This window comes from Dama dama, chromosome X (genome assembly GCF_033118175.1).
Source record: "Dama dama isolate Ldn47 chromosome X, ASM3311817v1, whole genome shotgun sequence".
NCBI lineage: Eukaryota > Metazoa > Chordata > Mammalia > Artiodactyla > Cervidae > Dama > Dama dama.
Genome location: NC_083714.1, coordinates 78,147,276 through 78,162,322, shown reverse-complemented (window position 1 = coordinate 78,162,322; position 15,047 = coordinate 78,147,276). Strand labels below are relative to the sequence as shown.

The window sequence follows — 15,047 nt, the reverse complement described above, 5'->3', positions numbered from 1 at the left end:
AACAAAAGCTGGGACATGAAACCAGGATACGAACCCTAGATCTACAATCAGGGTACTTAAGAATGTCTCTATCTGCTGTTGATTTCACAATGTGATACTTTAACAGAAATATTCACAGGGCATGATTAATACACAGAAGAGGAACACCTAGACCTAACAGTATCTAGGGAAGGCTTTGCAGAAAAGCCAAGTCACGGCTTATAGGTATAAGAGTACTCAAAAATGTTGGAATCCATCTCAGGCACTTAGTAGCTATGTGATTTTAATAACTTATTCTCCTTGGGAGTTCAATTTTAAACTTTCTGTGCTTACTGTGCAAACTAGATAATATTTAAAAAGCACTTAGCACAGTGTCTGGCACAACAGTGAACACTCAATAGACTATTCAGAATGAGGAGGAAGTTTTTAAGGTAGTGGCCTTATGCAAATGAATGAATGTGTGAAATAATTGTTTGGATAAAGGGAGAGGATATTTATTAGCATAAAACCTCATTGAACTTAGCTAAAGATGGAAACCAATAATGACCCCAATTTAAATAAATAGCTGTGCTTGTCTCTAACTGTGCTCAATTGCATGGATGTAGCATAAAGAAAGCATTCATTCATTTATTCATTCAACAAATATTTATTAAGTGCCACAGTAAACCAGTCATCACACTAAGCACCAAGGAAACAAGGGTAAATAAAACACCCCTCATGAGGTAGTGTCTGAATTCTAGGAGTAGTGGGCAGTGAGTACTGAATGGAGGAAAAAAGAAAACAATAGATAAGGCAGAGAACTAGACTATCCAGAGTTGGAATTTTGCTGGGTGGGGGGTGGGGAGGGGGGGACAATACGATAAAGAGGCGAGGGTTAAGAGAATGGTTGTAATCATGAATACAAAAGCAAGAAAAGTTGGGGAGGAGAAAGCTAATGAAACAGTTGTAATAAGTAGAAAGAAATGAGATAAAGAAGAGATTAAAGATTTCTAAGAAGTAGAAGAATCTAAAGTTGGTGAAGTCTGAACTAGAAGAAAATTCTACTGATTTTATTTTATCCTCCAGGTTTTTTTGGAATTTATGAAGCTTTCCTAAGTTTTGCCTGACAGATGACCACATATACGATGTGATTATGTAGTAAAGGCAACTTTTGGAGTATAGTTCATGAAATTCATTTCATGACATAATATGCTCTCATCTACACATGAACAGTTGATAAATTGTTCATGTTTATATACCTAAATATGTATTATTGTATAATATCATGTTATAATGTAAAGTTATAAATAAATATTTGTATATTTATATATAATTTTAAAATAATATGTAATATGTATAAGAATGTATAATCCTAAATGTATATTAAACTCTGGTCTTCATATGTTGAGCACACATCAATGGAAGATAAACAGTAGTGTGTTAGCAATTGGATTGTATCTTATATCATCAGTGTAATATCTTAAAATATCATACTATGCCATGCATTTTTTGAGCTCCTTGCTCAAGTGATTGCATTTGACATCAAAGTACATTAGAAAAGAAGGTCCATTTAATTATCTTTTGACCCTAAAAGAGCTGGTATGACCTCTTCGATGATTTTCATAAAGTCCATTAACTCTTAAAATGAGGTATTTCCTGATATCTGCTCATATAAAGAAAGCTGAGTGCCAAAGAATTGATGCTTTTGAACCGTGATGGCGGAGAAGACTCTTGAGAGTCCTTTAGACTGCAAGGAGATCAAACCAGTCAATCTTAAAGGAAATCAGTCCTGAATGTTCATTGGAAGGACTGATGCTGAAGCTGAAACTCCAATACTCTGGCCACATAATGCGAAGAACTGACTCATTAGAAAAGACCCTGATGCTGGGAAAGACTGAAGGCAGGAGGAGAAGGGGATGACAGAGGATGAGATGGTTAGATGGCATCACCGACTCGATGGACATGAGTTTGAGCAAGCTCCGGGAGTTGGTAATGGACAGAGAGGCCTGGCACGCTGCAGTCCATGGAGTCGCAAAGAGTCGGACACAACTGAGTGACTGAACTGCTCATATAATTATCTTGTTTCACCATTAAAAGTACTCAAGTTTTGCTGTGAACCTAAAGTTGCTCTAAAAAATAAAATCTATTAAAAAATACCAGGTTATTGTAAAGTTTTTGAAAGCTACAACGTAAAGGCAAATGATATGCTTATAGTACCTTCCTCCAATTCTCTGCAAATGTTCTAATAAACAGTGATATAGATCCATATTTTTGCGGCTTAGATCAGCAAGCAATTCTCCAAAATATTTGGGATCCAATTTTTCAGGGCTGTCATCCTGAATTATCACCTAAAGAAAACATCAGTTACTATTATAAACAATATTAAGTGTTTCTAAGTTCACAGATATTTTGATGTGAAATGAAAAAAGTGAAATAGCCTGTTAACACAAGTAACATCACAAAATCATCACATAAATGAAGCCACTAAAATTTCTTTGCAGCCGTCATATACATTTTTCAATATGGGAGGAATTTAAAGAAAAAACAACATCGTAATGGCATTTTCAGTTTTTCAGTCAAGTCTAAGTGATCTAATGAATGCAGTATGAATAGTTTACATGAAAATTCTTGAATATAGATGCTTAAATAAAAAGTAAAACAAGTAAATCAAAATCCCTGAAAGGCTCATTATTATCACATGGCTTGTTCATCTGTCCCTTGTTGGAAAAGAAAATGTGACTTATTTGAATTATACTGATGAATTAATTTCATTTGAGTTTGCATATGTCAATAAAAATCTATTTGATTACTAGCACAGCTAAAAGAGTAAATAAACTTTCTCAATTCAATGTGTTTTTATTATTTCTTATTGGATTCACTGCATTTATTATTTGAGCTGAATATCTAGTCAACCTGACATGGGAAAAACTAGCTCACAGCCAAACGTAGAAAATTCATAGACCTCAGAGAGATTTGAAATCCTAAACACAAATTATTATCAATAGGGTCATAGATAAGATTGTTTGGTTTTCTCAGCAACCTCTCCTACCCAAAGAAATAAACTTAAGAGTAAAGAATGAAGCAAACTTTCTGGTTATTCCACAGTATCTAGCACATTGCTGATTGAACACCCTATAGTTGTTCAGTAAGTATCTTTGAGATGAAAGAAGTTATCTACTTGGTTACAAGAGACTCAAATGCCAAATGATCCTCAAAATAATTTTCTTTACAGGTTTCTATCTTAAAGTAGCTAACTAAGAATGGCTAAAAAAGCTTAAAAGAGCATAAGTAGCACTTCCTCAAGAACATAATGGTGATCCCTTACAACCTCTTCCTAAATTCAGGTAAGTCTAATCGCAGCAACCAAATTGAACTTGTAGTAAGAGTTGGAGACAGACTTTTGAGGTCTACCTAGATTTCCAAATCTTGGCAGTGAGCTCTTCAGTGACAGACCCCTCTCAGGAAGTAAGGGTCAAAGTTATGGCAAGTTTTTATTGAGAATAATTGTTAACTTTTGATTTCATGTTTTATTCATGCATTTCTCCCTTATGGATCATCTATATATTCATCAAACTGGGAGTGGCCTAAAAACACAATTTCAAATATGATTTTAAAGATCAAAGTTAACTGAATAAAAGGAAAATCTAGCTGTCATGTCAATGTCATTCCACTGATCCTCAGGTTATTTCATTGCTATAACTAGCTAGTGAGATAACGCCTTCCTGCCTTACCTCTCTGTGTCCCTCCCAAACCCGTTAACTTTCCCAAGTAGAAAAGGGCATTTCTTTAGCCAAGAATATTCAAGTACTAAGCTCCTTGTTAAAATCTGCAAATTAATTTGATACACCTAGCATTTTACCTATTTTTTCTCTCTTAGCTGACTATAACGACCTAACAATGCTATGAAAACCTTGGAGCTTTTTTTTCCTTTCCATTTTAACAGTGATTTTATATTTCAAATTATCTTAAAGTATTTATTTCCTTTTTATTTTTACTCAAATATTCTCTTATCATTACCTTGTATACTAGTAAACATGTTGGGTATAGAATTCTTTGCCCATATTAGTAATTAGTACCATTACTAAAACTTTTGCTCATATGATTTCAGTATGACACCCACATAAAGAATCACAGAGTCCAGGACACAGAATGATTTACATCAACATCATGTCTGTGTTCATAGATTAAAAAGCAGTGTTAAAAGTTGCCAAAAGTAGGTGATTTTATCTTCAGAAATGATAATAATAACTAATATTTATTTAGATCTTACTATGTGCCAGGCATTGTGCTATGAACTTGACATAAAATTAAATGAGGTAATGTTCTCTTCTAACCACCACACAGTATTGCCTCTCCAGAAGACCTCTTGTGCTTGTGTTCTCAGCAACTTGCGAATTACACTGTCCCTAATTGCATTATTCTGGAGGTTAGTTGGGCTAAGTATTGAAACAATCAAGAGTATGATTTTCTTATTGTGAAACTATGAAAAAATATGACTCAAGTTCAGGTAATAAATTTTAATCAGCTTGAGAAAAAGTGAGAGCATTAAAATTGTAGAATGGTTCTTTTGACAAAACAAAAATGGTTCTCTTGTCAGAGTAGAAAAGCAGGAATCAAAATTTTACTCCTTTGTGTATATATTCTTCCTTAGTTTTATACAGTACACAAATTATGATAACTTTTAAGTAACACAGTAAAAACGAAAACCCAGTTGGGTTCAAAAGTATGGAGGAGAGGATAGATAGGAGGCATAGTCTCATCTGCTGTTAAGTTTCTGATGGGACTATGCTTAATAAAATGAAATTTCCCAACCAAAAACTATGATGTACCAGGTAGCAATATTTTCATTACTAAATCACAGGTTGGTAGATGTTAGTTTTATTGGAACTGCTTGTTTTGCCATTTCTTTTAGAGTTGGCTTATAACTATGTTTTTGTTGGCTTGAAAAAGCCACGATGGAGAGCCTCCCAATGAAACAGGAATGTTTTCAGTCAGAATAATGGATGGAGGTTTTCTCTCTGGGACAATACTGAGTTGATAAGATACTTAAGATAAAAGTACCTCACATCAACTCTTCTACCTGAAGAATTAGAGCTATCTTGAATGTCAATCTAAGATAATAGCTTTAGATTTTCATATATAAACAAGGGAGGAATAGAAACTGTGCTGAAGAATAGCTATTCCCAGATACACAAAATGTGATATTTCACACACAAAAAACAAAAATTATTAAAGATTCTTTAGCATGCATCCATCAAATACCTTTAATCAGATCACAATTTGGCCATAATAATGAACAAGCCATCCAACTCCTTCTTTCTGACTGCTAGTAAAAGCCTCTGATTAGAATTACTGCCGCAAACCCAAGGCAAGGCAATAATGTTTAAGTGTGAAACCAGTGGCAAATTAGTAGTCATTTTTCAGAAAAATGTAGAAAGGAAGTACCTTGTAAAGGAAAACCGTAGGCTTCATCTCAATACTACCTTGGAAATTCTTGTCCTATTTCCAATCTGGGGTTTTATCTTTTCTTTGTTGTCTATGAGATTCCAGGAATGGAATTCTTCTGCTAGCATCTACATTATATAAACTTTGATATTCAAAGATGATTCTTTTGATCAACCATATTTACAATATTCAGTGGTAGTAATTATAGAGTTCTACAGATAGTAGACACAACAATAGTTGCAAATTTCAGCTGAACTATCTATATTTTATTTCCTGGCCCCCTTCAAGCTTAGTGGCACACATATTTGAGAATGCTTTTCAGGACTAGAGAGAGTTTGTGATCAATGCACAAATCATAGTGCAGTAGTAATCTAGTAGCAGAGGGTATTGGCTTAATTAAATTTATCCCCACTAAGTAGCTGGCTTAAATGTATGCATTTTTCACCTATTAAGAATGGTTCAGTTCAATTCAGTTCAGTCCCTCAGTTGTGTCCCACTCTCTGCGACCCCATGGACTGCAGCATGCCAGGCCTCCCTGTCCATCACCAACTCCCAGAGTTTACTCAAACTCATGTCCATTGAGTTGGTGATGCCATCCAACCATCTCATCCTCTGTCATCCTCTTCTCCTGCCTCCAATCTTTCCCAGCATCAGGGTCTTCTCAAATGAGTCAGTACTTTGCATCAGGTGGCCAAAGTATTGGAGTTTCTGCTTCAGCATCAGTCCTTCCAATGACTATTCAGGACTGGTTTCCTTTAGGATGGACTGGTTGGATCTCCTTGCAGTCGAAGGGACTCTGAAGAGTCTTCTCCAACACCACAGTTCAAAAGCATCAATTCTTCAGGACTCAGCTTTCTTTATAGTTCAACACTCACATGCATACATGACCACTGGAAAAATCATAGCTTTGACTAGATGGACCTTTGTTGGCAAAGTAATGTCTCTGCTTTTTATATGCTGTCTAGGTTGGTCAGAACTTTTCTTCCAAGTACCAAGCATCTTTTAATTTCATGGCTGCAGTCACCATCTGCAGTGATTTTGGAGCCCCCAAAACTAAAGTCTGTCACTGTTTCCACTGTTTCCCCATCTATTTGCCATGAAGTAATGGGACCAGATGCCACGGTCTTCGTTTTCTTAATGTTGAGTTTTAAGCCAACTTTTTCACTCTTCTCTTTCACTTTCAACAAGAGGCACTGCTCTAGCACCTACCATCTTGTTGGGGCTTCTCTGCCCTTGGACGTGGGGTATCTCCTCATAGTCACTCCCACACCATGCAGAGGGCAGAACTATACCAGAAGTGGCCCCCAAAGAGGGCATCCTCAGGCAGGGAAGGAATGGATACCATTCCAACCTTGAAGTGGTGTGATGAGGAAAAGTAGACACCTCTCCCTACTAATGGCCCAGATGGGTCGAACTTCAGAGGCAGCATCCCGCACTTTGTTTTTAAGTGCAGGGAAGAGAGGAAAGGTTGGCGTTCTGATAAGAATCCCCATAATTTGCCAGAGGAAATGGTACAGACCAGACAGCACAAGTGCCAGCCTTTCCATGCCATGTAGGGCCACCCAAGACGGACGGGTCATGGTGGAGAGTTCTGACAAAACGTGGTCCACTGGAGAAGGGAATGGCAAACCACTTCAGCATTCTTGCCTTGAGAATCCCATGAATAGTATGAAAAGGCAAAAAGATAGGACACTGAAAGATGAACTCCCCAGGTCAGTAGGTACCCAATATGCTACTGGAGATCAGTGGAGAAATAATTCCAGAAAGAATGAAGAGATGGAACCAAAGCAAAAATGACACCCAGCTATGGATGTGACTGATGTTGGAAGTAAAGTCCAATGCTGTAAAGAGCAATATTGCATAACAACCTCGAACCTTAGGTCCATGAATCAAGGCAAATTGGAAGTGGTCAAACAGGAGATGGCAAGAGTGAACATCAACACTTTAAGAGTCAGCGAACTAAAATGGACTAGAATGGATTAATTTAACTCAGATGACCATTATATCTACTACTGTGGGCAAGAATCCTTTAGAAGAAATGCAGTAGCCATCATAATCAACAAAAGAGTCCGAAATGCAGTACTTGGATGCAATCTCAAAAATGACAGAATGATCTCTGTTCATTTCCAAAGCAAACCATTCAATGTCACAGTAATTCAAGTTTATGCCCCAACCGCTAATGCCAAAGAAGCTGAAGTTGAACAGTTCTATGAAGACCTACAAGACCTAGAACTAACACCCAAAAACATGTCAGTGGGAATGCAAAAGTAGGAAGTCAAGAAATACCTGGAGTAACAGGCAAATTTGGCCTTGGAGTACAGAATGAAGCAGGGCAAAGGCTAGCAGTTTTGCCAAGAGAACACACTAGTCATAGCAAACACCCTCTTCCAACAACACAAGAGAAGACTCTACACATGGACCAGATGGTCAATACCAAAATCAGATCGATTATATTTTTTCAGCCAAAGATGAAGAAGCTCTATACAGTCAGCAAAAAAAAGACTAGGAGCTGACTGTGGCACAGACCATGAACTCCTTATTGCCCAATTCAGACTTAAATTGAAGAAAGTAGGGGAAACCACTAGATCATTCAGGTATTTAGAATGGTTGCTTAGCAGATTCAAAAGCCCTTAAAATGCCATATTATATAAAAACAATTATACATGATTGCCTAACCCTCTAAAAGGTCATTGATATATTAACAAGGTCTTCTGTGCTTAGACCCTCTTTTGTAGTAACTTTTTGCTATGTGACAACAGAAAACATCACTATTAAGAAAAGCTTACAATGTATACATTACTATCCTGCAAACCTTATAATGATATGGTGACACTTGTAGATAAATAAGGTTACCACTTCATTAATTTTGCTTGGATTTGAGACATTTAATAGTTGTCAGACTGAAACTGTGAAGTGAAATTCATTTTATGTACAATGCCATATGGCTAACAAGGCAAAAAAGAAAACAGTAATTGGTCTCTTCCTATTTTGTACCACAAGAAGAAATCCTAGCAGGAAAAAAGTGTCAGGATTTTAGGTCTTGAAAATCCTTAGTGCTATTTTAATCTCCATAGATATTTTAGTAAAGAATGGTTGCATTTATAGTACCTGGTACACAGAACATTTTCAATAAATGCTGTCACTGAATTGAATGTCCTATACAACAATCACAACTCTAAAATGAAGTCTTGACTCATAACTACAATCCTGTACTTAAAATAAAGACTTAATTTTCTATGAGTAACCCTAGGCAGCAAAGTGCTGCAATGAAAAAAGAATGGAAATTTGAGCCAAAAGTGGAGCTCCCATTTCCTAGTTGTAGGTTGAGTGTGTGTATTGCTTAATGTCTCTGAACCTCAGTTTCCTCAACTGTAAAATGCAGGCAATTTACTACCTATTTTGTGAAATTGCTGGAAGTATTGCTTTAGGGGGGATGAGTAAATTATTAAACTCTCATGTAAAAATCATCATAAAGATAATGTCTTTATTTAACCTAACACATATGGACAATTGGCTATTTGAATAATGATTATAAAAAAGGAGCAGGAGATGGTTATAAATTATCTACAAACTCTCAGCTACCAGAGAGTAGAGACTCAGTTTTAATATCTTTATTTAATTCCAGCTCCTTTCATAGAAACTGAGCATAGTAGAGGCTCAGTAAACATTTGTTGCATGAGGAAGTTGTCATAAAAGATGCCATTGGGGCTAAATATTAACTATAACAGATGGAAAAACACTAGTTGAAAGAGGTGCTTTAACGAAGCAACTGAAAATAACTTTATTGAAAGCAAGTCAATGTTGTCCTTGCCCCCCTTTTGGTGTATATGTATAGGTTGGGCATTTTTTTTTAATGAAATAAGATAATTCTTTTACTCCTAACCAACTAAAATAAAGCAGGTGGTTTGGATTGTCATTTTATAATGAATACCAGTGATTGAATTTGTAACATTTGTAACAGCTTAAATTATTTTGAGTGTAAAATAAAATATATTTTCCTATGATACAAGTGACTGCTGAAAATTTATTAAACTGTTTCTTGTAAATAATGGGGATTTTGTCACTAATCATGTTTTTCTTTTTTTCCCTCCCTGTAGTTTCCAGAAATCTCAGAGCCAAATTTTTAGCCCACTTTTACTAATGGCATGGAACTCTGTGGCCTGCATGTCTGTGTGCTCTTTTCTTTCTGGAATTATTGTTTCATTATATTTATACTGTTCCTGATATTTCTTTTCGATCTATTACAGCTTATTTGTTCTTTTAAGTCACCGTAAATACTTCTTGCAATAAAATGGGAGATACATACTCCAAAGAAATTAATTTTAAATGAATATGTATTTTTAATGCATAACTTCTTGGAACCATCTTTGTTGCTGCTTTTTCTCTTCTCCACCTCTCTGTCATTTCTCTATTCTGCCATTCCTTAGTATGTAATTTATTCAAGGAATAGAACCACTTCTTTATTATGTAAGCAGAGTCAGAGGAGGAACTCACTACGCATATGAAGTAACTGTTTCAATGTAATTTATCTTACATTCTAAACTTCTTCCTTAACCCAAAGGCTAAAAGCTATACCCACAAGACACAAGAAGTACTTAAAAGATCTCAGTGGCATGATGCTTTCATTCATTCAGTGCACATTTATTGAGAACTTACTAAGTACTGTTTTAGGGTACAGTTTTAAGTGCTACTGTAAAAAAGACATAAGATCTGTCTCCTCCTCTCTCAAGGTCCTTATGGTCTTTTAGAAGAGCTAAGATATGTATCTAAATAGCTTTAATGTATATAATAGATTGACCAGTTGATAAGAGCTATAAAACAGATCAAATGGTAAAAGAGTTATACAAAGGAAACACAACTTCAGCTATGTAAGAGTGATTTTAGGTAGGAAGAATCTTGACAACTGATTAGGTGTGAGGTGGCAAAGGAGAGGGAAAGTAAATTTTAAGTCTTATAATTAGAGCACTGAAGATATCATTAATAGAGGGAATAAAATGAAAAGCTATATGTGGTTAATTAGAGATGACTGTGGGACAGCCAATTAGAGAGATCAATTAGTAAAAATAATGGATTAGAGTAACTTCCCTGGTGGTCCAGTGATTAAGAATCTGCCTTGCAATGCAGGGGACACCAGTTTGACCCCTAATCAGAGAAGATCCTATATGCTTTGGGGCAACTAAGCCCACAAGCTACAACTACTGAGTCCATGTGGCACAACTACTGAAGCTCACATACTCTAGAGCCTGTGCTCCCCAACAAAAGAAACCGCTGCAATGAGAAGCCTGCACACCACAACTAGAGTAGCCCTCTCTTGCCACAACTAGAGGAAGCCCAAGCACAGCAATGAAGATCCAGCACAGCCAAAAACAAATAAATAAAGAAATTATGGATTAGAGCTTAGGAGGAAAATTTTGAGAGTTGTCCATGTAAAGGTGATCATGAAGTCATAGAAGTCAAGATTTTATACCATATAGTCAAGGGAGAGGAGGTAGAGAAAGGAGAAGAAGGCCAAGGATGGGTTTCTGGGGAAGATCTGATGAAAGAAGGAAGAAGAGTCTGAGAATTAGAAGCAGCAGTATAGTATAATGAGAAGAAAGAATATCAAGAATACAATGGATCAACAGAATCACTTATAATCAAATTGGAGTAATATGAAAATGAAACCAAAAAAGAAAGTGAAATTTGCAACTTAGAGGTCAATAAAAGCAGTTTCAGGAGAATGCTGAAACTAAAATCTGGTTTGCAAAGTGTTAAGGAATGTGTGAGTAATGAGGAAATGGCAGCAGTGAGTATGCCTTCCAGCTTCAGGGTTTTTGTAGATGAAGGGAACAAAGAGTGAGATCATAAATCAATAGATTGGTAGGATTGCTAAGGGAGTCACCTTGAAGACGAAGTTAGACTCTTAATTCTTAAAGATCCAAAGAATCAAAAGTTTGCTCCAAGTAAAGAGAAATTTTTCGATGAAGTAGAGTGTTGAAGGAGTTCACATAGTGAACTCAAATCGTGGTACCTGGACCAAGTAAACTTTGGATAACTATTGAACTTGGAAATGCAAATTATCAGGTCTCACCAATCTTTATTTAAACAGGCCTGCCAACTGATTGTGGTGCACAATAAAATCTTACTTCCACTGCCCATTCTCAGTAGAAAGCAAGGCCACCTGCAGAGAGTAAGAGAATAACAGTGGGACCTGGAGTATGAAGAGGGTGGGAAAAGTAAGGATTAGATATTGAGGACCGTGGTGGCAAAACAATTAGAATTAACTAAAAGCACTGCCTAGCAACAGAAGGAGTCCAGCAAGATAGAGACAATATATATGAGATTAAATTGTCCTAGTTTGTGAACTTTAACTAATGAAGCAGTCAAAATCTAGGGGCAAAGAAAGTGGATGGCAGTTTATCCAAAGTAAGTGATCAGTGAAGTGAGGATTAATCAGAGAAGGCAACAACAATTTTAAGGTTTTTTAGCAAGAGCATTGTTGAATCAGCTGACAAGGGACACCAGCCTGGTTTGGAACTGAGGGTGCTAAGGGTAAGGTTCAATGAGAATTGGGGAGTAGGAGATGCAAGAAAGTGATGAGACATTCAGAATTCCAGATGAAACAGTTTCAAGTGATGAGGAGGTTCAAGGAGTGGCCAAAGTCTATGAGAGTTGAAGATGTAGTAGAAATGAAGAAATTAACAGTGAAGAAGAACCATGAAGGCAGAGCATGGGAAAGATCATATGGTGATCTTTCACGGTGGTAAAGTTCTCACAGATGATTCCAGGGCAGAGGTTAGGCAAAAGTGGGAAGAATTCTGTAAGCCTGCCAGTGAAACTGTTGAAGGATGGAAAGAGTGACTAGAAGATCAATAGTAGTGATAATATGAGCAAAGAGGAGTGGTGTATATGAATTGCAGGGTTTTAAAGACAGGAAACGGTCGATCACTTAGTTGTATAGAATTGTACTGAGAAAAGAATTAGCAATAGATACATAGAAAACCAAACAAATGAAAAAACTTAGGGAATTATTAACACCAGCAAATAATAGTTGTACTAATAAAAACAGCAAAATAGTACACAAATTGGCTCAGCAGTAAGTGATTTTTTCATAAGCAATAATAGAATAATATAAACATTGAATAATGATTTAATCCCCCAAATGGGGATTTAACTATATTGAGATGATGAAAGGGATATAAACAGGTAGAGGGGGGATTTATAGAACTAAATCCTTATGTATCAGAATTACCAACAGATAATATACAATATTGATAAATTAAAAAATAACAGCATAGGTATATTCATACTACTTAGCTATATGAAGGTAAACACCAGAAGAAAAAAAGCTAAGAGTTGAAAATAGTTCTCTGGGGATCAGGCAGGCATGGAAAGAGTTGGGACAGGAAATTTGCTGTTTGTTTTATGCCATTTAATACTATTTGAACTTTTAAGCTATCTATATGCATTGCTTTGATAAAAATTAAAAAAAAACTATTTTTAAGAGTAAAATAACATTTTTAAGAGTAAAAAAGTAACATTTTTTGTTTGTCACAGAACAAGAGTTCAAAAGGGCCCAAAAGCAAGAGGTAACAGGAGACAGACAAGGGTGGTGTTGGAGAAAAAAATGAGTCCAAAACAGACACCAGTTAGATTTGGGGAAAGGATAGCAGTGAAGAGAATTTTGCACAAAAGACGCTCATTTTCAATAATGAGATGAAGAAGGCAATAAAGGTGGAGAAGGACTGGAACCACATGTGACTGAGTGAGGGAACAGGTAGAACTGCTGAGTTTATTGAGCTGCTGCTGTTGCTGCTGCTAAATCGCTTCAGTCGTGTCTGACTCTGCACGACCCCATAGATGGCAGCTCACCAGGCTCCCCCATCCCTGGGATTCTCCAGGCAAGAACACTGGAGTGAGTTGCCATTTCCTTCTCCAATACATGAAAGTGAAAAGTGAAAGTGAAGTCGCTCAGTCGTGTCTGACTCTTAGGGACCCCTTGGAATGCAGCCTACCAGGGTCCTCCGTCCATGGGATTTTCCAGGCAAGAGTACTGGAGTGGGTTGCCATTGCCTTCTCCGTTATTGAGCTAAGCAGCCCTAAATTTCCATCATTAGTGAATGACTTATGTTAAATAAATATTGTAACAAGCTTCCTGGACACTTGTCAGAACCAGGAGAGAGAGTGGGATGAATTGAGAAAGTAGCATAAACATATATACACTACCATGTGTAAAACAGATAGCTGGTAAGAAGTTGCTGTTTCACACAGGAAGCCCAGCCAGGCGTCTCTGTGATGACCTAGAAGAGTGGGATGGGGGTAGGGGAGGGAGGCTCAAGGGGGGAGGATATAATTATGGCAGAAACCAACATAACATTGTTAAGTAATTTTCCTCCAATTAAAAAATAAATTAAAAAGAAAGTGCTTGACACTAAAATCTGTGCAGTCCTGATGTTGACAAAAATTAAATTATTAAATGATGGAAGAAAGACATCAGAGGTTGGAGAATTTTCCTTTGGCAATAGTAATATCTAAGTGAGCAAGACTCTTCCCTTTACATCTTCCCATGACTCTAAAAGTTTCCTTGGCAGTCTCAAGCCAAGTGCAAAAGAGTTGTGTGTGCGATATATATATATAATTATTTGAGTCTTTCCTTAAACATCACCTGTATGACAACTTCTAAAATGAGTTCAGCTGAGCTTTTTCCTGTCGCTAACATATGTGGAATTATCTGTTCCTTGCTAATGGCAGGAAAATGATCTCAGCACGTTATTCTTAATGTCCTCAAGAAAGGAAATGTGATCAGTGATGTCCTGAATTTGAAACCAAAATATGATGTTTCTAAGGAGAACCATGGAAAACATACAAAAATTAGTTTTATTTGAAATATTTTGAAGCCAGGTTTTTGGACACCTGATTTTTACAAGTATTTTAATGCTTCTTGGAAGACACTTTAAAGGGGATTTAGTCATGGCAAATAGATGGGGAAACAATGGAAACAGTGACAGAGTTTATATTTTTGGGCTCCAAAATCACTGCAGATAATGACTGCAGCCATGAAATTAAAAGACACTTGCTCCTTGGAAGAAAAGTATGACCAACCTAGACAGTATAATAAAAAGCAGAAACATTACTTTGCCAACAAAGATCCATTTAGTTAAAACTATGGCTTTTCCAGTAGTCATGTATGGATGTGAGAGTTGGACTATAAAGAAAGCTGAGCACCAAAAATTGATGCTTTTGAACTATGATGTTGGAGAAGACTCTTGAGAGTCCCTTGGACAGCCAGCCAGAGATCCAACCAATCCATCCTAAAGGAAATCAGTCCTGAATATTCATTCATTGGAAGGGCTGATGCTGAAGCTGAAGCTCCAGTATTATGGCCACCTGAAGCAAAGAGCTGACTCACTTGAAAAGATCCTGATGCTGGGAAAGACTGAAGGTGGGAGAAGGGAATGACAGAAGATGAGATACGTGGATGGCATCACCGACTCAATGGACATGAGTTTGAGTAAACTCCGGGAGTTGGTGATGGACAGGGAGGCCTGGCATGCTGCAGTCCGTGGGGTTGCAAAGAGTCAGACACAACTGAACTGAAAACTATTACAATGGGAACCAATTTCCTATTGTGATGCTTTGAAGGATTTGAGGCCTGAGTTTGAGGA

General features: G+C 36.8%; 1 protein-coding gene across 2 annotated transcripts in view; it reads right to left on the bottom strand.

Moving 5' to 3' along the window:
• The window catches only part of POF1B (POF1B actin binding protein), an 89,705-nt gene that overhangs the window by 31,133 nt on the left and 43,525 nt on the right, over nucleotides 1-15,047 (bottom strand). For both annotated transcript variants that reach the window (XM_061137200.1, XM_061137201.1), the window contains one exon: nucleotides 2,176-2,306. In XM_061137200.1, the coding sequence (XP_060993183.1) occupies nucleotides 2,176-2,306 (131 nt within the window). The remainder of the gene's footprint in view (nucleotides 1-2,175; nucleotides 2,307-15,047) is intronic.